The 27540-nt window shown below is 35.7% G+C and overlaps 1 protein-coding gene and 1 pseudogene across 1 annotated transcript; both read right to left on the reverse strand.

The window, feature by feature from the left end:
• Positions 1 to 1414: 1414 nt before the first annotated feature.
• LOC117909144 lies at positions 1415 to 2574 on the reverse strand (annotated as a pseudogene).
• A 5647-nt stretch (positions 2575 to 8221) lies between these two features.
• LOC117909145 (G-type lectin S-receptor-like serine/threonine-protein kinase At4g27290) lies at positions 8222 to 27140 on the reverse strand. The gene is given in 13 exon segments (XM_034823036.1): positions 8222 to 8753; positions 8824 to 8974; positions 9056 to 9293; positions 9742 to 9952; positions 10236 to 10390; positions 10606 to 10752; positions 11251 to 12644; positions 23585 to 23865; positions 23943 to 24093; positions 24175 to 24412; positions 24864 to 25074; positions 25335 to 25576; positions 26354 to 27140. Coding segments are annotated over 13 exon segments (4473 nt in total). The 5' UTR covers positions 27126 to 27140; the 3' UTR covers positions 8222 to 8471.
• Positions 27141 to 27540: the final 400 nt, after the last annotated feature.

Genomic DNA, 27540 nt, shown 5'->3' on the forward strand with positions numbered 1-27540 from the left:
TCTATGGCCCATTGAAGCATTCTTTCGGTTAGGTCCGGCTTGTGCAGGATGTTGCGGAGGGGTTGGTCAGTTAGCACGACCACCGGGTGGGCTTGGAAGTAAGAGCGGAGCTTCTGGGCGGCACTACGAAGGGCCAAAGCCGTTACCTCCACCTTTGAATACCTTGTTTCTACGTCCGCCAACGCTCTGTTGACGTAGTAAATAGGTTTCTGCTCCTTGCGCGAGGGGCAGCGGAATAGAACAACGCTAATTGCCCACTCCGATACAGCCATGTACATATACAATTTTTCTCCAGGGAGGGGGCTGCTTAGAATGAGCGGTTGCATGAGGCAATGTTTAATTTTTTCGAAAGCGTTCTGACAGTTGTCCGTCCATCCGCTCGCTCCAGCTTTTCGTATTGCCAAGAAGAAGGGTCACAACTCATCAATGAAACGGGCTATAAAGCGTCCTAGCGCAACGAGCTTGCCTGTGAGGCACTGTAATTCCTTTTTGCTCCTAGGGAGTGGTGTTTCCATGACTACCTTAACCTGATCCGGGCTAACCTTTATCCCCCTTTGGCTGACCATAAATCCCAAGAATTTGCCAGCACTTACGCCAAAGGTGCATTTAGAAGGATTCAACTTCATGACATACTTCCTTAAGAGGTGGAAGACCTCTTGCAAGTGGATGGTATGTTTCTCTCAGGTTTTACTTTTGACCACGATATCGTCAATATATACTTCCACTGTGCGGCCGACCAAAGGTTTGAAGATCTTCGTCATTAGTCTCTGATAAGTGGCGCCAGCGTTTTTGAGTCCGAACGGCATGACTTTGTAACAATAAAGACCGTGTGGCGTTATGAAGGATGTCTTCTCTTCGTCGGCCGGGGACATGGGGATTTGGTGGTATCCGGAGAAGGCGTCCAAGAAGGAGAGTATCCCTTGCCCGGCAGTGGAGTCCACAATTTGGTCTATCCGCGGCAGAGGGAAACTGTCTTTTGGGCATGCATTATTGAGGTTGGTGTAATCGACGCACACCCGCCATTTGCCTTCCTTCTTGAGTACCACCACTACATTTGCCAACCAGTCCGGATACTCCACTTCTCTAATGAATTCGGCTTCCAGCAACTTGTCAATCTCTTCCCTGATAATCTTTTGCCTGTTCGGGTGAAAACGTCTAACCCTCTGTCTGACGGGCCTTGCTGTTAGCAAGACATTAAGCTTATGAGAGATGATGGAGGGGTGAATTCCCTTCATATCAGAATGCGCCCATGTGAAAACGTCATGGTTTTGTCGGAGGGCGTCTCGGATGTTCCGGGTCTCTTCAAGAGTTAAGAGGGAACTAATTTATGTAAGGTGAGTATCTTCTTCCGAAATTTGGATGTCTGCATGGGATCCATTGCTGGGGGATCTTTGTCCGCTGAACTCAGTAATTGCTATTGGTCCAGCGCGTGGGTGGACTCAAGGAGGGGTTTATCCTCCTGACTAGTTCCTACTTCTCGTGCTATCTGGTAGCACTGGCGAACGGCTAACTGGCTGCCGTATAGGTCAATTTGCCCATCCTCGGTAAGAAAGCTTACCATTTGATGATACGTAGAGGGGATGACTTTCATGTAATGCAGCCATGTGCGCCCCAAGATGACATTGAAGGGTGATAAATCTTGTACCACCGAAAATTGTACGTTGAGAGTGACTGGGCCAGCTTGGATCGGCAGTACAATATCTCCCAAGGAGGTAGTTGCCGCTCCATTGAATCCGGACAAGATTCGCCCAGGGTTTTCGAGGCCTGTGAGATTGCGTCCCATGTGGCTAATTACCGATGCTTGTACAAGATCGACCGAGCTGCCCGGGTCAACTAGGATGCGTCTCACGTCGAAGTCTCCCATCTCCAGGGACAGGATGAGGGCGTCACGGTGCGGCTGCAATATCCGTGTGGGGTCTATTGGTGGGAAAATGATTGTCCCATCTATGGGGCGAGGCCCCCCCCAGTTATTCCAGGCCGTATGGAGTTGACGCGCTCACGCACCGATGCTGCCCGCAACAACCTCTGTCTCTTCCGTTTGGAGTCGTACTCCTCATCCAATGAGCCTCCATTGATATAGTTTATAATGGCTTTGGGGGCGGCTGGAACCCTGGGGGTTCCAGAGTTGTGATTTCGGGAAGCGTCTCTACCTCTGGCTTCTAAGCGGAGGTATTGCTTCAAATGTCCCGCCCTTATGAGCTTTTCAACCAAATAATGGAGGCTTCTGCACGTCTCCGTTGTGTGGCCATGCTCCTTATGGTAGGCACATTTTTTACTATGATCCCTTTTGGGTGGGTTCGTTCTGAGTGGTCCGGGCCACCTGAAGTCGGACATGTCTTGGATCATAGGGAGAAGATTCTCATAGGATATGGAAAGGGGTGTGAGGGGTGGCCGTTCCGGACGGCTTTGTTCTTCCCGCCTTCGACCGAACGGCCTTGGCCGGTCCGGAAGTTTGGCATTTCTTTCTGCACCACTTCTGGATGCCTGTCTGGCAACCAAAATTTGCTGGGTGGCTGCACGTACGTCATCTTCGAGCATTGAGTATTTGCTCGCGCACCGGAACAAGTCTTCCATCGTCGTAGAAGGCTTCTTAGCCAGCGATTCGAAGAATGGGGTGCCTGGACAGATGCTTCGCTTGAAGATCTACAGGACAACATCCATGCTGTAAGCCTCTACTTGTAATACGGCCTGACCAAACCGCTTCACGAATTCCCTCAAAGACTCGTTCTCCTGCATTTTTATGTTTTGCAGAGTGCTGATGTTCTGTTTTTGCCGAGCGGAGCATAAGTATTCCCACGAAAGCTTCCGACAGGTCCCTGAAATTATCAACAGAGTTGGGAGGTAGGCGGTGAAACCATGAGAGGGTCTGCCCTTGTAGGTTGGCGGGGAATACTTTGCATAGCAGCGCGTCGTTTCCTATATCGAGAGTCATGAGTTGTCGATAATGCATGATATGGTCGAAAGGGTCGTTGGACCCATCGTACGTGGAGAATTTAGGCACAAGAAATCCCCTTGGGGGGTCGTAACAAATAATATGAGAGCAAAAAAAGGCGTGGAGAGCATGTCGTCCAGCCTTTTGCTGATGGAGCTAGTAGGTGGCTCGTTTGGGAGGTTTCTCCCAACTTGTCGTACCGCTTGGTGCGGGGGAACGTTCTGCACCATAGGAGTGACCAGAGGGTCAGGGTGCGCTCCCCAGGATGTGGCTACTGGCGGCCTTGGCCTCCCAGGCTCCTGTGGGCCTAGCCTTGCGTGCATCGCGTCTGACAACTGGGGTCATTTGTCGCGTTGTCTCTTTGTTGAGAGATGAGTGGAGTCTGAGCTTTCCTCTTGGGGAACTTGGTGCATGGGCGTGTATCGCGCTTGTGGCCTAATGTTGCATGTTTCAGGGATGGCTCCTACTGTCCCAGGGTATATTGACTCTGGGTCAGGCCTTGAGTTTGCTACCTGGCCTCTTGAACACTGGCCACGAGGAGGCCCCGTCGATGAAGTCTGGATGTGCAACACAACGTTTTCTTCTCTCAATCTCGCTGTCTCCTGTAGGAGAGCTTGCATTTGTCGCTTGCTTTCCAACTGTCTTCTCTCGATGGCTTGACGCCATTCAGAATAATCTTCTTCTTCCCTAGCAGACGAGCGGCTTCTGGAAGGTGTGGCCATCTTTGCCGGCGACTTCCCACAGACGGCGCCAATGTTGATGTCTTGCGTCCCAGTGATCCATGTAGCTGCCAAGTGGACGCATGTTGTCAACCAAGATTGAGTTTTGGTTCAGTCTTCCCTGCAAAAGGTGTCCGGACACACCCTCCGATGGTTTTGTTAGTCATGACTCGAGAGATTAAGCTGTTGGCCTTTTTTAAGGATAGCAAGCTTACCTTCCTCCTTGTGTGAAGGTCCTTTTATATAGTGTCAGAAGCTCTGCCTTCCTCTTTAATGGTGGGAAGACTTTTTGGCTCGTCATGATGCCTCTAGGTGGTGGCAGGGCCATCATCACCCTACAGGCGGGTGTCAGAGATCGTGGGAGGCGACTTGCCATCATTCCTGTCCTTTCGCTCTGCAGGCGGCGAAACGTGGGCTGTGGTAGGCTGTCGGAATGACGTAGCAAGGCTTGCTCACTTTCAGTCAATGATCCGGACAACATATCCGGATAGGATATGCTATCGTCCGGGTGTGATGTTCGCGAGTGCCGTGTGCTTCTCCCTGAGGGAGTCCGGATAGGGGAGCGCGCCACGTGTCCTCTTGGGGAATCCGGATGGAGTTGCTCCGGATAGAGATGCGCGCCACGTGTCATCAGGGGGAGGGGTCCCTACAATATCCACACGTAGCAATTCTTGGAATAAGCTGGACCGAAGAAAACCAGTTCAAAGCTCCCACCCGCTGAAGTGATGGTGCCACCATCTCTTATAAGTTGATTTACAACTATGATGTCTACTGCAATGGAGATTCCTAAGAGGGAGAATACATAGGTGAAGATAAATACAACAGTTGTAAGAGGTGCCATAGTTGTTGCTACATAAAGAATGCTTGAGATTTAAGTACTTTCCAAGTCTCCCTATATTTTCCTTTCCCCCTGTAAGAATTTGCCTTAGCTGCTTCATACCTCAAAGTCAATATAATTTTTCATTGGTCAGCCACAACTCCAGAAATCTATTCATTCCATTTCTTTCTTGGTATTCAGCAGGGTGGTCCGTTGAGTTGAATAAGTGTTTGATTTGTTTGACTTTGAGAAGAACATCACCTCCACGTATACGCTTATCAGTAACACCCATCATTGGACTAACCATCCTGCAGTCATCATCTTCTCCTACATCCAAATTTGATTTTCTATACCTCTTAAAATGAACTAGGGATTAGTTTACTCCTTTTAATCAAATATCCCAGATTAAAACAATGCATTATCAATCTCACCTCTTCTTTAGAAGCATTAAAAGTTGAAGTAAAGACCAAGACCAGAAGGGCTCTTGTAGCAATTCTCTTTCCTTTCCTAAGTTGACAGGACATGTCAGTTACAACTTACAGCCACTGGTAGGATTGAAAATAAAAATGCATACAGCCAATATTCAGGTGGTCCAGTTTCTGATTAGCACCAATACTGAGGAGTAATTTTCACAACTTGTCAGGATGTGCTAGGAAGACTTTTGGACTGACTAACGGCCCAAATGACACGCCTGCAGGCTACTGTGATTTGGATTCTCATTACTTTTTCCTTTTTTATTTTTTTTATTTTTTTTTCTCTAACTTTGGAATTCTCTCCCCGTGACTCAAATTTATATGAGTGTATAGACGTGTTTACACCTTAGATAATGAAATCAAGCTTTGAGAAAAGTCACCAAAGTCAGCCGGACCTGTATGGAAGTTGGTTATGCTCTCCGGGTATAAAAATCAAAAAGGGGATCTACTTTGTTCCCTCACAAGTCCCGAGGCTCCTTGAGCTTCAATGACTTCTTGTAATCTCTTAGGGGCAATGGATATAAGGAAACAATCATCACATACAAGGGAAGAATCCTCTCAATCAACAAATAGCTCATACATTGCAAAGAGGGAAGAATGATCTCAATCAATTAACAACTCACATACTGATCATAATTAGAGCATCACAGAGCCTTTTCAGTAAAGGACTTGGGAGCTTTGCATTATTTTCTTGGAATTGAAGTGTTTCTCACTCAGTCCAAATACGTACTTGACTTGTTAAAACCAAGTAATACGGAACAAGCAAAAGTTGCCCTACACTAGCAATTATGTGCCTACAGCTATCTAATTCTAGTGGACCTAAGTTGAACAATGAGAAGTCGTATCAGAACACTGTAAAGGCATTACAATATCTCACAAATACTCAAGTAGAAAAGTCTTGCATTGTAATTAAATTAAGTTTTTACATTGTCCCACCGATATGTATCGGAGAGGTTGTAAATGAGTTTTGACATACTTGCATGGGAGTATTGATCGTGGTCTGCACAATCAATCAGCTTCTGGATTCAGTCTCACTAGCTTCTCAGATGCTAATTGGGCCAGTTGTGTCGACGAACGAAGGTCCACCAATGGCTTCTATGTTTTTCTTGGTCCTAACATTGTCTCATGGAGTTCACGTAAGTAAAAGGTTGTTGCAAGGTCCAACACTGAGTTGGGGTACAAAGCATTGGCTCATGCGGCAATAGAGGTGACCTGGCTAAAAGAGCTACAAGTGCCCAGCTCTTCATGTCCTGCAATCTAGTGTGATAAGATTGGGATAGCTTGCATTGCTGCAAACCTAGTTGCACATGCTCGCACCAAACACATTGGAGCAGATGTCCATTTTGGATGTGACAAAGTGCTGCAGAAAGAGTTAGACATTCCGTATGCACCTACAAAAGATCAGGTAGCAGGTATACTAACAAAGCTCTTGTCTCTATCCCGGTTCATAGCCCTTAAGGTTAAGTTCAATGTGAAGGTGTCCCCGTTTCGCTTGAGATGGCATCTTGGACAGAATGCTCCAGAACAAATTAGTTTCAGAGTTAGTTAAGGCTAGCTTTAAAAATTTCATACTTAGTTGAGGTTAGTTTTACAATTAAATGAAAAACAGAATCAGTTACGGTCTCCAACCAATTTGTAATCTTCTCTATATAAAGGAAAAGAGAGAAAGAAGAAAGAGAGGTCAGTTGTGTTTCTCTCAGGCCGTGATTATATCTCTATGTTCTGCTCTGTTTTGCACTCTCAACATCTTATCTCCTGTGATGAACATCCTAACAGGCCCAGATTCAAGAGGCATGTTCATGCATGCATTATACAATATATTAAATTGTAATTGAAAGTTAAAACAACAACATGTTGAAGTTTTATGTGGAACAGTGCTTAAACTTCAGATAATAGGTGCTTTTATATAAAAGAAACTGTTTTCCTCCTTGAAGTTGTGTCAAATTTACTTTTTTTATGTAAGGAACGAACAGATAAGTTCATACCTAATTCTGATGCAGCCATTCTTAAATAAAGCTCTTGTCCATTTTCAGCTATATCTATCAAATCAAATCACTAAACCAGGCAAAGCATCCACTTCCTTGTTTATATCTGAATTTGCATAAGCAGTATGAGAGCAGACGCTTGAGCCCCACCCAATGCCCTCGAGGTGAATCTCATACCAGATTACTTTACAACCTGTCACTCATCTGATAATCTAGTGGAGTGGTCCTTCCATACACTCAAAATTTAAAAGGCCTCATGATAACTGAGTTATTAGAAAGTTCATATGTAGACGCATCTCCTTTTCATTAAAAACAGAAGCATATGCACAAACCGGGTTTGGTGTTAATTGAGGAAACCCAATAAATTGAACATCATTCCAATGTCAGAGCAAAATGTCATAGCTGAGCGATTCCTCAGAATTAGTTGTGGAAAGCCAATATATGAAATCACCTTTAATAGGGTCCACCGTGCTCTTCCATGAGGATAGGAACCAATCCAGACCTGTCACTGTGTTTCTTCCAAATTCCATGCCTTGTAGAAGAGTATTGCAGGGATAATCAAAACTCTGCCAAAGAAGTTCTCTGGATCACTATCATCTCCAATTTTCATGACAAGATTTTCAAATTCCAAAAGCTCAATATGTGGACCTTCTTCATGAATGGATTGCACTTGTGAATGGATAGAGTTCCCTGGTCCATGACCTTTAAAATTCCCGTTGAATTAGTTGAGTGGGAATTATACCACTCTCCATAGACACTTCCCTGTATCAAATCCCTAAGTCTGAATTTGTGGAAATACCTGGGCTGAAAAACCCCAGTTTAAGGCTGCCAACAGCTCCAGTGATTACCTCACTATCAATAAGGAGTTGATTTACTGTTGACTTACATAGAAAAAGACCATTTTGGATGGTTGGGCATGATCAATCAATCAGTTTTCCTGGATGTATATTCTAGCACTAAGTGGCATATATTCCCTTCAATGAAATAACAAAATCAATCCCAATTTACGGCTAGAATCTATGTAAATCTCACATGTCAGCACCACAGAATAATCAGGCACATTAGTTATTGCTTTTGGTTTCACTGATTTCTGTGAATTGTTTATATTAATAACCTCTTGTTCTTGATGCTGAAATGTTAGAAGGTCATATTTTTCTTTTTTCTTTTTTTTCATTACTTGATTCTGACATATTAAAATAGAAATCTCATTAAATCATTCAAGAGAGAAACCAAAACCCTTTTTAGAAGAAATGAAAGATCAGCAAAAGATCAAAAACAGAGTCAAGGTTTCCCCTACAATCTGCAAGTAATTAGTATTTTTGAAAAGAATAGCTTCCATTATATGGTCAACTTCTATTATTGAACTTATATACTATCAGTAACTATCATTATCCATACAAAAAGTAGCAGCAAAGACTAATCACCTGACAGCATCTTATATGAGTCTTTTGTTGGAAGCTAAGCAGTGTGGTTGAGAAAAGTTGCCTAAAGTAGTTGAAGTCATAGGTCTAAAGACAACAAAACATCAACATGAGGCATCTTCTATCAAGCTTCCAAATTTGTGATGGTGGATTGAGTACCAGAGGAAGAATTTCCTTCCATCATATTCATATCGGTGAAGAAATAAGGCTCTTTGGGCTGAGGTAGTGCACCCTCACTACCCAACATCAGAACCACAGAATGCATGCTTGGTCGATCCTCTGCGAAACGTTGCACACATAATAGACCCAAATTGATTGAGCATAGCACTTCAGATAGATTGTAGGTGTTCCCCATTGATGCATCAATAAATTCTGAAGACCTATCTTCCATAAAGAATGTCCATGCCTAGACAGTTTAAAAGAGGATCAACACTACTTTTATATATTGAAATAAGGAAATATTACCTAATACTTACATGCCCAAGAAGACTAAGGTCGTGATACGGGTGGTTAAATCCTTTGTTTCTCTTCCCGCTTACAATCTCTAGAACCAAAACACCAAAGCTAAAAACATCGGATTTTGTGGAATACAATCCTTCCCTTGCATACTCTGGAGACATATAACCTCTGTAGGAAACAATAAAAGAAGGGGTTAAATTCACAAGCAATGGAGATAAAGACTTTATACATATCACTAAATATACTTACAATGTTCTAGCCACTCTTGTTGTGTTTGTTTCAATTTCATTTCCTCCAAAACTTCCTGTTATTCCGAAGTCCGAAATTTTGGGTATCATTTCATTATCTAGTAAAATGTTTTCTGCTTTGAGATCTCTATGGATTATCCGGAGTCTGGAATCCCGATGAAGATAAAGAAGGCCTTGAGCAATCCCATTGATAATGAGGAAGCGCTTAGGCCAATCTAGCATCTTGCTTCGCATTTGATCTGTCCATTTTTTTTATCATTCAAGTTAACCAATTCTGCTACATGGATTATTTGAATATAAATGAAAAATATTTCAAGAAACAAATCATTTCAAATTCCATGAGAGTTGTTTAGAGCAATGACATATGAAAACAAAAGTAACTATAATTGAAGCTCATTCTTAGTGATTAAAGAACATTGTCAAGGAGACACAAATAGATAGTGGATCTTAATGGTAGGGTTCAAAACCCCTAACTTTTTATTTAAGAGCCAAAATGTTAGAGAAAATAGGAGTAAGAAAGATTTTCTAGATAAATGCATCTATGCTTTATCTTGTCCCCAACAATTTTTCTTTGGGATTTGTTAAATCCAATGTAAATAAAGATTTTTCCAAGCATGCATAGGAGAGGAAAAAGAAAAGTCGATCGACTAGGCAAACAAACTATATAGTGGTTTTAGAGAGCCAAACCAAAAATAAAAAAGTCCAAGCTTTTGTTAGGCATGTGTTCATAGATCAACAATCTTTCTCTGCCATGAATGCAGCATCCAAGAAGCTTTACAAGATTTCGGTGTTGAAGTTTTGCAATGGATTCAACTTCATTTTTGAACTCTTTTAATCCTTGTCTAGAAGTTTTTGACATCATCTTCACTGCTATTTCTTGTCCCTCTTGCAATATTCCCTGAAAACATCACATTCTTTTTATTATGCAAGCTTTGTAAATTAAAATAAACTTATCAATATTCAATACAAGGAGTCCTAAAGAAACTAGAGATACAAAAATGTTGGCACATGCACTGGCTTCAAGACTTTAAAGCATGTAGTGGCCTTGGTACATGTTGCTTCATTTAGATACTATGAGCATTGGGACATCAACTACTTCTCAAGATGTTTAATTGTGTATCTATAATGCTTTATTAACTTGTAACTTGTCTTCTTGCCCAAAGGGCAAAGTATGACCATACCTTATAGACAGGTCCAAAACCACCCTCTCCAAGCTTATTGTCACTAGAAAAGTTATTAGTGGCATTTAATAATGTATCCAAGTCAAATAATGGTAACTCTAGATGCTCTTGGCCTTCATTGTTTTCACCTCCTTTTGAATTGTGTTCCATGTATGCTGCAAAATGGAGAATAGAATGAAGGATTAAAGAATTCACAAATCCGGAATTTAGCTTATTTCCAAGCCTAAATCATTTCATTATTTCTAAAATCAAGCCAAGTCAATCCATTGCTCTTTTTATTATTATTATTATTATTACCTAATCAGATAATGTGTAGAAGTACTTTTGACTAATACATATGGTGGTAAAAGCACTATGATTTGTTACTTACCTTTTCTCTTTGGTTGTTTCTTCCTTTTCTTGAGCACATACAAGGTCAGGACTAGACTTAAAAGAACTATTCCTGTAATTGATATAGAGATGATAATGACCTGTTTTTTCTTCTTCTTGGAGCTGCTATTTATGCTTGAAGAAGCTTCTTGACACAAAAGGAAAGAAATTAAGAAGGAAAGGTAGGAAATGTAACAGAAAAACCATAAATTCCTATGAGCGGTAACCATTGATCCAAAATATATTTCTAGTTTACAACCATGAAAGCAGGAGTTCAAGGAACTACAATTGCCATAGGATTTGAGGGCACAAATCAGTTGGTGTATTGGTGTGTTATAGCATCTAGCTTACTAGAATTGAAATCTAAAAGAAAAATATTCCAAGTTTTGAGTAGACCTCTGCTTTACACTCTTGTCTTTAGATAATATGTATACTATTCCATGAAATAATGTGCATGGTAGTTGGTCTCAGATTTTTCACATCAGCAATAATTGAGACAGAGGTAAAGCTTTAAGTCACAAAATCAAACGATAAAACTAGAGGCACGTATGCAAGGTGAACAACTGATTCAAAACCTTTGAATAAATATACCACGAAATTTGTATCAGATTTATGTTTCTCAGGTAAGAAAAAGAAAAGTTCATACCTAAGTCTGCCGCAGCCATCCTTACATAAAACTCTTGCCCATTTTCAGTGAAGTCTCTGATGTCAATCAAGTCACCAAACCAGAGCAAGCATCCACTTCCTCCTCCTCTGATATCTGAATTTGCATAAGCAGTGCAAGAGCAGTTGCTCAAGCACAGGGAAGCACATTCCTTAAGGTTCATGCTTTCATTAAACCAGGAGCTCCGTGTGTCTGGCAGTTTCACACCAGAGTAGTTTACAAATCCATCACCCTTCTGGCAATCCAGTGGAGTACTTCGAACGCATCCATTTGACCAGTCTTCAATGTCCCAATTGCTTTGGAACTTTGGCCTAAATCCTTTCATACACTCACAGTTCGGAGATTGGTCAATCTTACAGATTCCATTTACTCCACATATTGCATAATTGTCACACTGATCCCTCTGTGCAGTTGAGTAAAGAGTCCATTCATTTTTTTTATCAGTCCATATGGACCGCTGAGCTTCACCATCAGGAGTTAACACAAGCCTCATAATAACAGAGCTGTTAACAAGAGAATAAATAAAATATATCTCCTTTTCATTAGAAACATATTCATAACTATAAACTGGGTTAATTGTTAATTGAGGAATCCCACTGAATCGAATACCATTCCATGGTCCAGGGCGAAATGCTACAGCTAAACCATTCCTCAAAAGTAGTTGTGGAAATCCACTAGGGTCAATCCAATAAGTAAAATTACCTTTAGAAGGGTCATCAGCACTCTTCCACGATGACAGGTACCGATCCAGGCCTGCTACTCTGTTCCATCCAAACTTCATGCCTGGTAGAAGAGTATCGCATGGATAATCAAAACTCTGCCATAGGAAGTTTTCCGGGTCACTATCATTGCCATTTCTCATAACAAGATTTCCAGATTCCAAAAGCTGAGCGTTTGGATCCTGTGCAGAACGTGATGAACCAGAATTCCAAAGAATTCCATTAGTATCGTTGACCAGAACAAGAATTCCCTGCTGAGTGACCTTTAAAACTCCTGATGAATCAGTTAGTGGACTTTCTCTATTGGCAACCCATACCACTGTCCGAGGAGCCACTTTCTTGTACCATATCCCCAAGTATCGGTTCTTGGAATTACCTGGACTGAAGAAACCCAGTTCAAAGCTCCCACCAGCTGAAGTGATGGTCTCACCATCTGTAATGTTTTGATTTACAATTATGGTGTCTACTGCCACGGAGATTCTTAAGAGGGATAATACATAGGAGAAGATAACTGCAACTGTTGTAAGAGAATCCATAGCCGTTCCTAGATAGAAAATGCCTGAGATTTTAGGTGCTTTCCAAGTCTCCTCGTATTTTCCCTTGCCCCCTAAGATTTGGCATTGTGTTTGACTTGTATGACTTAGAGAAAAGCATCGCCTCCCATAGATGGACTAATTGTCCAGTGGTCATCATCTTCTCCTTAATCCAAATTTGATTTTTCTATACCACTTAAAATGGGCTAGGTATTAGTTTATCCCCATATTAGAACAATGTGTGGCCAATCTCACCTTTTCTTTAGAAGAATTACAAGTTGAAGTAAAGAAGTCCAAGAAGAGAATCAATCTTGGATTTTTTTATAAGTGTAAGGTAGTTTAAAAAAATTATTCTTGAACTATCATAATAGAAAAAATATTTCTAAATTTATCATAGTTTTTATCAAGTAGGAAAAAGACATTAAATTTGAAGTAAAAATAACCTCATATAGGCAAAAATGTCTCTTAAAGAAATTATTTTTAAAAATTCTTTAAAAAAAAGAAAGAAAAGAAAAGAAAAGAAAAGAAAAAGAAAGAAATAAAGGAGAGTTCTTATTTTTAATATATTTTAATTAATAATATCTTTTAATAATAAAATTATTATAAATATATATATTGTAAAATTAATTGATTTTAAATACTATTTTATATTAAGTTAGATATTGATAAAAAATATTTAGGTCTTTATTACCAATTTTATCTCTAAATTAATTTAATTAATTGTAATTATAAATAGAAACTAGTTTAATTTTATATTATTTTTTATTTACAATATAAATAATAATTATTTTAATTTTGAAACTTTATTTTCTTGTTCCTTTAAATTTCGTATTAAAAAATCTATTATCAATTTTATGCTATTTGAGTTTATAAAAAATAAATTTATTACCGATTTCTTTTTTTAAGTTTATTAAATAAAAAATGAATAATTTTGTTTTGTTTTAATTTTAAAATTAATTTTATTAGATAAACTTTAAAATTAAAAATATTATTCTTTAATTTAAAATTTAACTGTAAAAAAATTGAGAAAAATAAATTAATTTTAAATTGATTAATACTCAGAAAATTATTTGTTTCATTTTAAATGGATTAATATTCAAAAAGTTATGTCTTTTAATGTTGAAATTTTTATTCAAAATTAATTTCTTGAATCATAAATTAATTTATTTTTCTATATTTTATTCCTTTTATGATTAAATTTTAAATTAAAGAATAATATTTCTAATTTTAAAGCGTATCTAATAAAATAAATTTCAGAATTAAAACGAGATAAATTATTCATTTTGTAAAAAGAAATATTTACTAAATTAAAAAAAAAAGAAAAGAAATTTGTAATAAATATTTTTTTTTATAAACTCAATTTTCACATAAAATTGATAATATTTTTTTTTCTTATTTTGAAAGTGAAACGAACAAAAAGTAATAGATAATATTTAAAAATTAAAATATTATTATTTATCTTATAAATAAAAAATAATATAAAATTAAATTAGTTTCTATTTATAGTTATAATTAATTAAATTCATTTAAAGATAAAATCGGAGACAAAGACTAAAATACTTTTAAAATCAATATCTAACTTAATATAAAATAGTGTTTTTTAATATTAAATATTAAACATAATTTATACTTTTATAAATATTATTATTGATAAATAGTATATCCCAATAATTATAATTATATATATATATATATATATATATATATATATATATATATATATATATATATATATTAAATTTAACATATAGAATTAATTAATTAATTTTATAATACATATATTTATAATAATTATATTATTGTATAATTACAACATGTTTTCTAATTTTTAATTATATTTTTATTTTTAATTAATAATACAATACTACATCACCTAAAAGTTGAGATGAGGATCAAAATATTTTTTTTAATCATTATAATATAATCAATATAATTTATATTTTTATAAATAATATATCAATAATAATAAACATAAAATCAATTAATTTTACAATACATATATTTATAATAATTTTATTATTAAAATATATTAGTAGTTAAAATATTATTAAAAATAATAAGACAAAAAAAAAATTTTGAAATCGTTTCTTAAAGATATAATTTCTTCCCTTAATTTTTTTTTTCTTAAACAATTGTCTTTTGATTTTTTTTTTCCTTTAGCTAATAATTTTTTTGCATAAATAAATAAAAAGAAATCATGTTTTAAAGAGGCAATTTTTGTTTCAATATTTTTTAAAAGAATTTTTAGAAGTATGAAAAGACTATTTTTACCTAGAATTTAAAAAAATAATAATAATAAAAAGAAAATGTCTTTTCAAGATATAATTTTAGCCTATAATTTAAAAAAAAATAGAAATTATCCCTTTAAAAGATGATTTTTGTATATATTTTTTTAAAAGAAAATAAAACGTCCAAGAGACAATTTCTACTTCAAATTCAATCTCTCTTTCCTAATGGACAAAAATTATAATAAATTTGGGAATATTTCTTTTGTGTAGGATAGTCTATGAATTATTTTTTTAAACTACGGTACCTTTCCTAGCCAAAGTTGATAGGACATGTCACAGCCACTAGTAGGATTGAAAATAAAAATGCATACAGGGAAAATTGAGGAGTAGCTTTCATGACTTGTCTGGATGTGCTAGGAAGACTTTTGAACTGACTAACTGGCCCAAAAGACACGCCTGCTGGCTATTGTTATTTGGATTCTCTAATTTTTTTTTTTTTTCCAACTTTGGAACTATCCTCGCGCGACTTGTTACCAGCTTTGGACTCAAATTTATATGGGCGTATAGACTTGGGAGCTTTCCGTTCTTTCTTGGAATTGAAGTGTTTTGGGGTTCCACAAGACACGGAACATGGAACAAGCTAAAAGTTGCCCTACACTAGCAATCATGGGCCTACAGCTATCCAGTTCTACTGGACCTAAGTTGAACAATGAGAAGTTGTATCACAACACTGTAGGGGCATTATGATATATCACAATTACGCGACTAGAAGTATCTTACATTGTAAATAAATTAAGTCGATTTTTACATTGTCCCACTGATATGTATAGGAAAGCTTGTAAATGAGTTCTGAGATGCTTGCATGGGAGCATTGATCATGGCCTGCACATTCAATCAGCTTCTGGATTCAGTCTCACTAGCTTCTCAGATGCTGATTGGGTCAGATGTGTTGATGATCCAAGGTCTGCTAATGGCTTCTATGTTTTTCTTGGTCCTAACATTGTCTCATGGAGATCACGTAAGCAAAAGGTTGTTAGAAGGTCCAACACTGAGTCTTGATACAAAGCATTGGCTCACACAGCAGCAGAGGTGACCTGGTTACAAGCCTTACTAAAAGAGCTACAAGTCCCTAGTTCTTCACGTCCCGTAATCTGGTGTGGTAACATTAGGGTAGCTTGCATTACTGCAAAACTGGTTGCACATGCTCGCACCAAACAAATGGAAGTAGATGTCCATTTTGTACGTGACAAAGTGCTGCAGAAAGAGTTATAGACATTCGGTATGTACCTAGCTACAAAAGATCAGGTAGCTGATATACTAACAATGGTCTTGTCTATATCCCAGTTCAACATCCTTAAGGTTGAGCTCACTATGAAGGAGTCCCCATTTTGCTTGAGGTGGCATGTTTGACAGAACGTTCCAGAACAAAATTTGTTTCAGAGTTAATTGAGATTAGCATTAACAGTACCACAGTTAGTTGAGGTTAGCTTTAGAATTAGATAAAAGACAGAATCAGTTAGTCTCCAACCAATTTGTAATCTTCTCTGTGGAAAAGAAAAGAGAGAAAGAAGAAACAGAGGTCAGTTGTATTTCTCTGATGCCATGATTTTATCTCCCATGTTCTGCTCTGTTTTTCCGTCTCAACATATTATCTCCTCTCAAAAACATCCCAACAGGCCCAGATTCAAGAGGCATGTTCATGCATTCATTCTACAATATTAAGCAAGGATTAAAATATCTGGATATATCTAATATCCATGGATATTGATATAAAATTCGGGAAGATATATCCATCAACCAATATTTCTGGATATTTTACAAATATTTTATTGATTTTTTTTTTTCTGTATTTCAACCAATATTTTTGAATATTTTACTATATTTCACTGATTTTTTATTATTAAATAAATAAATTATAATTATTTTATTGTTATATTTGATTTAATTTATTACTAAAAATATAAAAACATAAATTTCTTAATAGTTTTTTTTATATATAATCTATATATTTTTTAAATATAATAAATATAAACATTAAAAAAATTATACATATATTATTATTTATTTGATATCATTGAATACATTTAAATTAAAATGGATCATAATTTCAATATTAAATATATTTTAAAATTAGACATATTATCATAATAATATTATAAAATAATTATAATGCAACTCAATAATAAATGTATATTTATAAAATTTATATTTTTTTTTATCGATGTAGAGAATATTATTACCAAATATGACAAATTATATATATGTAGATAAATAATTTTAAAATATCTATTTTTACTTCCTATATAATTTTTTAGAATTTTTTAAATATTTTCAAAAATTTTATTATTTTATGTCAAAATATCTATTGATATATTTCCGGTATATCCACAAAATCGAAATACCGATATATATGTGACTACTGATATTTTTATCTTTGGCTGTTAGTAAAAGTTAAAATAACAAAATGTTGAAGCTTTATGTGAATCAGTGGTACATTTAAGATAATAGGTGTTTTATATAAAAGAAACTGTTTTCCACTTTAAAGTATTGTGTCAAATTTACTTTTCTTATGTAAGGAACCTAATTACTCTACAACCTGTCACTCATCTGATGATCTAGTGGAGTAGTCCTTCCATACACTCACATTTTCAATGGTCTCGTGATAAGCTATTAACAAGCTCATATGTAGACACATCTCCTTTTCATAAAAAACAGAAGCATCACTATAAACTGGGTTTGGTGTTAATTGAGGAAACCCAATAAATTGAACATCATTCCACTGTTAGAGCAAAATGCCATACCTGAGCGATTCCTCATAATTAGTTGTGGAAAGCCATTAAGATCAAGCCAATATATGAAATCACCTTTAATTGGGTCATCCATGCTCTTTCATGAGGATAGGAACCAATCCAGACCTGTCACTGTGTTTCTTCCAAATTTCATGCCTTGTAGAAGAGTATTGCAGGGATAATCAAAACTCTGCCAAGGGAAGTTCTCTGGATCACTATCATCTCCAATTTTCATGACAAGATTTTCAAAATCGAAAAGCTCAACATTTGGACCTTCTTCATGAATGGATTGCACTTGGGAATGGATAGAGTTCCCTGGTCCATGACCCCTAAAATTCCCGTTGAATTAGCTGAGTGGGAATTATACGAGTCTCCATAGACACTTTCCTGTATCATATCCCGAAGTCTGAATTTGTGGAATTACCCGGGCTGAAAAACCCCAGTTTAAAGCTAACAACAGCTCCAGTGATTACCTCACTGTCTATAAGGAGTTGATTTACTGTTGACTTACATAGAACAAGACAATTATGGTTGGTTGACCATGATCAATCGATCATTTTTCCTTTATGTATATTCTAGCACTAAGTGGCATATATTCCCTTCAAATAAATAACAAAATCAATCCCAATTTGCAGCTAGAATCTATGTAAATCTCACATGTTAGCCCCGGAAAATAATTAAGCCCATCAGTTATTGTTTTAATTAGGTTTCACTGTGATTTCTATGGATTGTTTATATAAATAACCTCTTGTTCTTGATGCTAAAATGTTAATTAAAAGGTCATATTTTTTTTTCTTTTATTACTTTACTTGATTCTAACATATTAAAATAGTAATTTCATTAAATCATTCAAGAGACAAACCAAAACCCTTCTTAGAAGAAATGAAAGATCAGCAGAAGACCAAAAACAGTGACAAGGTTTCCCCTACAATGTGCAACTAATTAGTCCTAGGTTTGGGGTAGCCTGCATTGCTGCAAACCTAGTTGCACACACTCGCATCAAACAAATCGAAGTAGATGTCCATTTTGTATGAGACAAAGTGCTGTAGAAAAAGTTAGACATTTGGTATGTACCTACAAAAGATCAGGTAGCTGGCATACTAACAAAGCCCTTGTCAGAATCTGGTTCATAATCCTTAAGGTTGAGTTCAATGTGAAGGTGTCCTCATTTCCCTTGAGGTGGCGTGTTGGGCAGCATGCTCCAGAACAAATTAGTTTCAGAGTTGGTTAAGGCTAAGCTTTAAAATGTCATAGTTAGTTGAGGTTAGTTTTAGAATTAGATGAAAAACAGAATTAGTTAAGAGTCTCCAACCAATTTGTAATCTTCTCCATATAAAGGAAAAGAGAGAGAAGAAACCAAGGTCAGTTGTGTTTCTCTCATGCTGTGATCATATCTCTATGTTCTGCTCTGTTTTGCACTCTCAACGTCTTATCTCCTGTGTTCATGCACGCATTATGCTATATATTAAACTGTAATTGAAAGCTAAAACATGTTGAAATTTTATGTGGACCGATGCTAAACTTCAGGTTATTAGTGCTTTAGATAAAAGAAACTGTTTTCCTTTTGAAGTTTTGTGTCAACTTTACTTTTCTTATGTAAGGAACAGATAAGTTCATACCTAATTCTGATGCAGCCATTCTTAAATAAAGCTCTTGTCCATTTTCAGCTATATCTACCAATCAAATCACTAAACCAGGCAAAGCATCCACTTCCTCGTTTATATCTGAATTAACATAAGCCATACAACGCCCTTGAGGTTCATACTTGATTAAACCATAAGCTTTGCCTGTCTAGGAGTTTTATACCAGATGACTTTACAACCTGTCATTCATCTAATGAATTAACCGAGTGGGAATTATACCCGTCTCCATAGACACTTTCCTGTATCATATGCCTAAGCCTGAATTTGTGGAGTTATCTGGGAATTATCTGGGCTGAAAAAACCCTAGCTTAAAGCTGCCAACAGCTCCAATGATTGTCTCACATCTATGAAGAGCTGATTTCCTATTGAAGTACATAGGATAAGAAAATTTAGGTTGGTTGTGTAGACCCTCAATTTTCTCCCTTTAGTACATGTCTTTAAATTCGTTTTCAGTGCTCCACAATAGTTTCTTGGTGGCCCATTGCTACTCATACTACTTACCTTTTTTGAGCCACCTCGAAGACTTTGGTTGAGAGATTTATCTGACCCCTTATTGTGATCCTTAACAGTCTTGATTTAGACTAAGCTTCACTTAGATACACTTGGCCCATTAGGCACCATCTTAGGCTCATTTAGGCACCCTAGGCCCACTTAGGCACCTTAGGCCCATTTAGGCACCCTAGGCCCATTTAGGCATCCTTGGTCCATTTAGTTAGGCCCACCTAGTCTCACCTTAGGCTCATTTAGGCACACTTGGCCCATTAAGACATTTTTAGCATGACTTGTATGACTTGCACGGTTTTAATTATTTAATTTCAAAAAATTTCATGCTTTTGCAAAGAAACTTACCATTGGAGTTTAAGGAAAGTGGGACTCTCCTTGGAAGGTTTTGGAAGGAAAGTTTGAAATTGGGAGGATTGGTTTTTTTGGGAAGATTGGAGAAATAAGGAAAAAAATGGGGAATCTCTCACAGCCATATAAGGAGTAAGCTGCCGTCATGAGGTAAGTGAGAGGGGAATTTTTTGGCAAAGAGAACACGCATAAGAACTTTTTGGCAAGGAGAACATGCATAAGGATTTTTTTTAGAGAACACGCAAGAGAGAATTTTCCGAGCAAAGGGGACACGTGATATTCTTTTTTGAAAGAGAGAGGAACAAAGGATTTTCTAGGAGGAGTCATTTTAACGCATCAAAGGCGGATTTTTTCATAACACATGTTAGTTTTTGAAAGAGTTTTCATTTTTTCTATTAGATGTCATTTTTTTTTTAATTCCAATTTAATTTAGTATTAATTTATTTGTTAGTATAGCTTGAATGAGTTTGTGTGTTTTAGTTTTGATTCATTATATTAGAAAAAAGAATGATTTGATCCCTATTTAATTTTGATTGATTGCATCAGATTGAAAACATTTGAGTTTTATTTATTTATTTATTCATGTATTTGCTACTCTTTTAATTACTTGTAATTCATTTATTTATTTATTGATAAAATTGATCCCATATTTGAAAGTTCATGTTTTTAGTTTGCTTTGATTTAATGTGGTTCATTTTAATTAGTTTAGATACTTTTATAGTTTTAGTTCATTAATAAAATTGATTCTATATTTAAAAGTTTATGTCTTTAGTTTACTTTTGATTTAGTTTACTTTTGATTTAGTTTAATTCATTTATTTAGTTCAAATACATTTATAGTTTTAGTTCATTGATCAAATCGATCCTATGTTTGAAAGTTTGCGTTTTTAGGTTGCTTTAATTTAATTTGATTCATTATAGTTAGTTTATATTTTTTTTATAGTTTAGTTCATTAATAAAATTGATCCCATGTTTGAAAGTTTCAGTTTTTTTTTAGTTTGCTTTGATTTAATAATTTATATCCATTATTTAGGTGTTTTTTTTATAGTTTTAGTTTATTAATAAAATTGATCCCATGTTTGAAAGTTTCAGTTTTTTTTTTTTTTTAGTTTGCTTTGATTTAATAATTTATATTCATTATTTTAGGTGTTTTTATAGTTTTAGTTTATTAATAAAATTGATCCCATGTTTGGAAGTTCGTATTTTTAGTATTCTTTGATTTAATTAGTTTATGTGTTTTTATAGTTTTATTTATTTATTGATAAAATTGATTCTTTATTTAAAAGTTCATGTTTTTAGTGTACTTTGATTTAATTTAATTCATCTATTTAGTTTAGATACTTTTATAATTTTTTGTTCATCAATAAAATTAATTCTATGCTTGAAAGTACATATTTTTAGTTTGATTTGGTTCATTAGTAAAATTAATTCTATGTATGAAAGTTCGTGTTTTTAGTTTAATTTAGTCAAACTCATTTTAATTAGTTTAGGTACTTCTATAATTTTAGTTCATTAGCTGAATTGATCCCTTTTTTTTTTAGTTTTTGTTTTAAAATCATTAATGTTAGTTCCTGATCACCCTTATCTTAACTTATATGCTTTTAAAATCCTAGTGGTTAGTTCATGAATTGATACTTTGTTAGTTTATCTAATTTAGAATGCCTTGCCTGTTGCTTTAGTGATCCTTCATTTAATTTGATTTTCTTTCTGAGGCCTTTGGAAACTCATGAAGATTAGCCTCCATTCTCACCTTCAATTTTCTTGGTTGTCAAAAATTCTACTTTGTGATTTTGTTCTCTTTTGTTTTGCTTGGTATTTTGATTCATACACTTTATTGCTTTCAAATTAATTTCTTTTTATTTTTAAAATATAACACTATTCTCAAAATCTCATTTCCTTAAAAATCCATTTCAAAAATTCATTTAGAGTTTCTTAGAATCAAAAGATTTCCTTAACAATCCATTTCAAAAATTCATTTAGAGTTCTTAGAATCAAAATCTCATTTTTTTTAAATAATGTGCAACCATGTTTTGATCGGTTCACATCTTTCAAATAAAATTATAGTTTTGAATAAAACACGAATCAAAGCTTGTGGTCCCAAATAAATGGGATAATTCTAGGCTAAATTCGTGTATATCGATTGGGGAATTGGTGAAACCCTTACATAAGAAAATCTTTTCAAAAATTATTTTTGTTGCCACCTTTGTCACTTGTTGAAATTATGTCTATCTATTTTTTAGGAATTATGTACAAAATGTATGTGATAATTGATGATTCTGTATACTTCGATCACTTTTGCTATGCTAATTAGATAACGAGCATGCTAGGATTTCTGTATTTTATTATTTATTATCTAACCCCTTACAACTTGAGGAAGCACGTTATAAATTATGCTTGCTATCCAGGTGCGCTCTCTATCACTTACTTTTCAAAATTTTTACGAATATGCATGTTGTTATGAATTTCATTTATGCTTGATGTGATTCTTAGGTGCTTAGATGTATGCTTGATTCGCTATGATTAAATACATGTTATGTGCTATACTTCTATACTAACTCTGATGTTTTGTGATAGCGCTTGAGAAGTGGTCTGGGTACGCACCCTAACTCTCCTTTATTGTGATTTAATCTTGTTTAGCATGCAATTTTTTTGAAATCACTTAGCCTACCTAGGTATCTACAATTAACCAATTAATTGTCATATTTCCCTCAACTTAGTCAGTAGAGACCTTTTTAGGGCTTAGAGGGGTGTTACCTTTTAAAGGTATCTTCCCAATAGATAACCTGATCCCCGAACTTAAACTCGGGTTTTTCAAAAACATGCTTTTTCAAAAAATTGTGGAGTCATTTTTTAGGGTTTTATTTCTTGTTTTATTTTCCCTTTCAAAAATAAAATAAAATAAGTGGTGACTCCGACTTTTCAAAAAATTAATTTTTCACAAATAAAAAGCGAGTCTCCCCGATCGAGTGAGGGCGCACATGAAAAATGCGGGTCCACAGGTTGGCCATGATCAATCCATCATTTTCCTTGGATATATATTCTAGCATTAATTGGCATATGTTCCCTTCAAATATATAACAAAATCAATCCCAATTTGCAGCTAGAATCTACTTGACCTCTTGTTCTTGATGATAAAATGTTAAAATGTCATATTTTTCTTTTTAATTTTTTATTTGACTCTGACATGTTAAAATAGTAATCTTATTAACTTATTTTAAAGAGAAACCCCCTTTTTAGCAAAAATCAAAGATCAACAAAGGACCAAAAATAGGGTCAAGGTTTCTCTACAAGGTGCAAGTAATTAGTATTTTTGAAAAGAATAGTTTTTATTATATAGTCAACTTCTATCATTGAACTTATATACTATCAACAACTATCATCAAACCATACAAAAAGCAATAGCAAAAACTAATCACCTGATAACATCTTAGATGAGTCTTTTGTTAGAAGCTAAGCAATGTGATTGCGAAAAGTTACCAAAAGTAGTAGAAACTTAAGCTTATATGGTCATAGGTCTAAAGACAACAAAACATCAACATGAAGCATCTTCTACCGAGCTTCCAAGTGTGTAATGGTGGGTTGAATACTAGAGGAAGAATTTGCTTCCATCATATTCCTATCAGTAAAGAAACAAGGCTCTTTGGGCCGAGGTAATGCACCCTCACTACCCAACATCAGAACCACAGAATGCATGCTTGGTCGATCATTTGGGCAACGTTGCACGCATAATAGGCCCACATTGATTGAACGTAGCACTTCAGACAAATTGCAGGTGTTCATTATTGATGCATCAATAAATTGTGAAGACCCACCTTCTATGTAGAGTGTCCATGCCTAGAGAATTGAAAAGAGGATTAGCGCCGCCTTTATTAGTGAAATAAGGAAATAAGAAAATATTACCCAATACTTACATGCCCAAGAAGATTAAGGTCATGGTCTGGGTGGCTAAATCCTCTGTTTCTCTTCCCACTTATAATCTCTAGGACCAAAACACCAAAGCTAAAAACATCGGATTTTGTGGAATACAATCCTTCACTTGCATACTCTGGAGACATATAACCTCTGAAAGAAACCATTGAAGAAAGGATTAAATTCATAAGCAAGGGAGATAAGGACTTTATACATATCACTAAATATACTTACAATGTTCCAGCCACTCTTGTTGTGCTTGCTTCAATTTCATTTCCTCCAAAACTTCTTGCTATTCCAAAGTCTGAAATTTTGGGGCTCATTTCAATATCTAATAAAATGTTTTCTGCTTTGACATCTCTATGGATTATCCTAAGTCTGGAATCTTGATGAAGATAAAGAAGGCCTCGAGCAATCCCATTGATAATGAGGAAGCGCTTAGGCCAATGTAGCACCTTGCTTCGCTTTTGATCTATCCATTTTTTTATCATTCAAGTTAACCCCTTTGACTACATGGCTTATTGAAAATAAATGGAAAATATTTCAAGAAACAAATGATTTAAAATTCCATGAGATTTGTTTAGAGCAATGACATATAAAAACAAAAGTAACTATAATTGAAGCTCAATCTCAGTGATTAAAGAACACGATCAAGGAGACACAAATAGATAATGGATCTTAATGGTAGGGTTCCAAACCCCTAGCTTTTTAAATAAGAGGTAATATGTTATAGAAAATAGAAATACGAAAGATTTTTCTAAATAAATGCATCGATGCTTTATCTTGTTCCTAGGGATTTTCCTTTGAGATTTGTCAAATCCATGGTAAATAAAGAATTTCCCTAGCATGTATAGGAGAACAGAGAAAAAGAGAAGCTACTCAAATAGACAAAGAAACTATATAGTGGTTTTAAAGAGTCAAACCAAAAATAAGCAAGTCCAAGCTTTTGTTAGGCATGTATTCATAGATCAACATTCTTTCTCTGCCATGAATGCAACATCCAAGAAGCTTTACAAGATTTCGGTGCTGAAGTTTTGCAATGGATTCAACTTCATTTTTGAACTCTTTTAATCCTTGTCTAGAAGTTTTTGACATCATCTTCACTGCTATTTCTTGTCCTTCTTGCAATATTCCCTGAAAACATCACATTCTTTTTATTCTGAAAGCTTTGCAAATTAAAATAAACTTGTCAATATTCAATATGAGGAGTCCTAAATAAACTAGAGACACAAAAATGTTGGCACATACATTGACTTCAAGACTTTAAGGCATATAGTGGCCTTGATACATATTGCTTCATTTTGATACTATGAGGATATGGGACATCAACTTATCTATAATGTTTTATTAACTTGTAATTTGTCTTCTACCCAAAAGGCAAAGTATAACCTTACCTTATAGACAGGTCCAAAACCACCCTCTCCAAGCTTACTGTCACTAGAAAAGTTATTGGTGGCATTCAATAATGTATCCAAGTCAAATAATGGTAACTCTAGATGTTCTTGACCTTCATTGTTTTCACCTCCTTCTGAATTGTGATCCATGTATCCTGCAAAATGGAGAATAGAAAGAAGGATTAAAGAATTCACCAACTCAGAATTTAGCCCATTTCCAAGCCTAGATCATTTCATTATTTCTAAAATCAAGCCAAGTCAATCCATTGCTCTCTTTTATTATTATTATTATTATTACATAATCAGACAACGTGTAGAAGTACTTTTGACTAATACACATGGTGATACAAGCACTATGATTTGTTACTTACCTTTTCTCTTTAACTGCTTCTTCCTCTTCTTCAACACATACAAGCTCAGGAGTAGACTTAAAAGAACTATTCCTGTAATTGATATAGAGATGACAATGACCTGCTTTCTCTTCTTCTTGGAGCTGCTATTTATGCTTGAAGAAGATTCTTAACACAGAAGAAAAGAAATTAAGAAGGAAAGCCAGGAAATAAAATAGAAAAACTATAAATTCCTATGAGTAGTGATCCTTGATCTAAAATATATTTGTAGTTTACAACCAACAAAGCAGGAGTTCAAGGAACTACAGTTGCCATAGGATTTGAGGGCACAAATTAGTTGGTGTATTGGTGTGTTATAGCATCTAGCATACTATAATTGAAATCTAAAAGAAAAATATTCCAACTTTTGAGTAGACCTCTGCTTTACAAGCTAGTCTTTTGAGAAAAATAGGTATACTATTCCATGAAATAATGTGCTCGGTAGTTGGTCTCAGAATTTTCACATCAGCAATAATTGAGACAGAGGTAAAGCTTTAAGTCGCAAAATTGAAGGATAAAACTAGAGGCACGTATGCAAGATGAACAATTGATTAAAAACCGTTGCATAAATATACTATGAAATTTGTATCAGATTTATGTTTCTCAGGTAAGAAAAAGAAAAGTCCATACCTAATTCTGATGCAGCCATCCTTACATAAAACTCTTGCCCATTTTGAGTGAAGTCTCTGATGTCAATCAAGCCACCAAACCAGAGCAAGCATCCACTACCTGCCCCTCTGATATCTGAATTTGCATAAGCAGTGCAAGAGCAGTTGCTCAAGCACAGGGAAGCACATTCCTTAAGGTTCATGCTTTCATTAAACCAGGAGCTCTGCGTGTCTGGCAGTTTCACACCAGAGTACTTTTCAAATCCATCACCCTTCTGACAATCCAGCCGAGTGCTTCGAATGCATCCATTTGACCAGTCTGCCATGTCCCAATTGCTTTGGATCTTTGGCCTAAATCCCTTCATACACTCACATTTTGGAGATTCATTAATCTTACAGATTCCATTTACTCCACATATTGCATAAGTGTCACAGTCATCCCTCTGTGCTGTTGAGTAAAGAGACCATTCATTTTTTTTATCAGTCCATGTGAACCTTCGTGAATAACCATCAGGAGTTAACACATTCCTCATAACAACAGATATCTCCTTTTCATTAGAAACAAATTCATAACTATAAACTGGGTTAATTGTTAATTGAGGAATTCCACTGAATCGAATACCATTCCATGGTCCAGGGCGAAACGCTACAGCTAAACCATTCTTCAGAAGTAGTTGTGGAAATCCACTTAGATCAATCCCATAAGTAAAATTACCTTTAGAAGGGTCATCTGCACTCCTCCACGATGACAGGTGCCGATCCAGGCCTGTTACTCTGTTCCATCCAAACTTCATGCCTGGTAGAAAAGTATCGCATGGGTAACCAAAACTCTGCCATAGGGAGTTTTCTGGATCACTATCATTGCCATTTCTCATAATAAGATTTCCAGAATCCAAAAGCTGAGCGTTCGGATCCTGTGCAGAACGTGATGAAGTAGAATTCCAAAGAATTCCATTAGTACCATTCACCAGAACAAGAATTCCCGGCTGAGTGACCTTTAAAACTCCGGATGAATCAGTTAATGGACTTTCTCTATTGGCAACCCATACTACAGGCTTTTTAGACGCTTTCTTGTACCATATCCCCAAGTATCGGTTCTTGGAATTACCAGGATTGAAGAAACCCAGTTCAAAGCTCCCACCAGCTGAAGTGATGGTCTCGCCATCTGTAATGGGTTGGTTTACAATTATGGTGTCTAATGCCATGGAG

Source organism: Vitis riparia, chromosome 19, assembly GCF_004353265.1.
Source record: "Vitis riparia cultivar Riparia Gloire de Montpellier isolate 1030 chromosome 19, EGFV_Vit.rip_1.0, whole genome shotgun sequence".
NCBI lineage: Eukaryota > Viridiplantae > Streptophyta > Magnoliopsida > Vitales > Vitaceae > Vitis > Vitis riparia.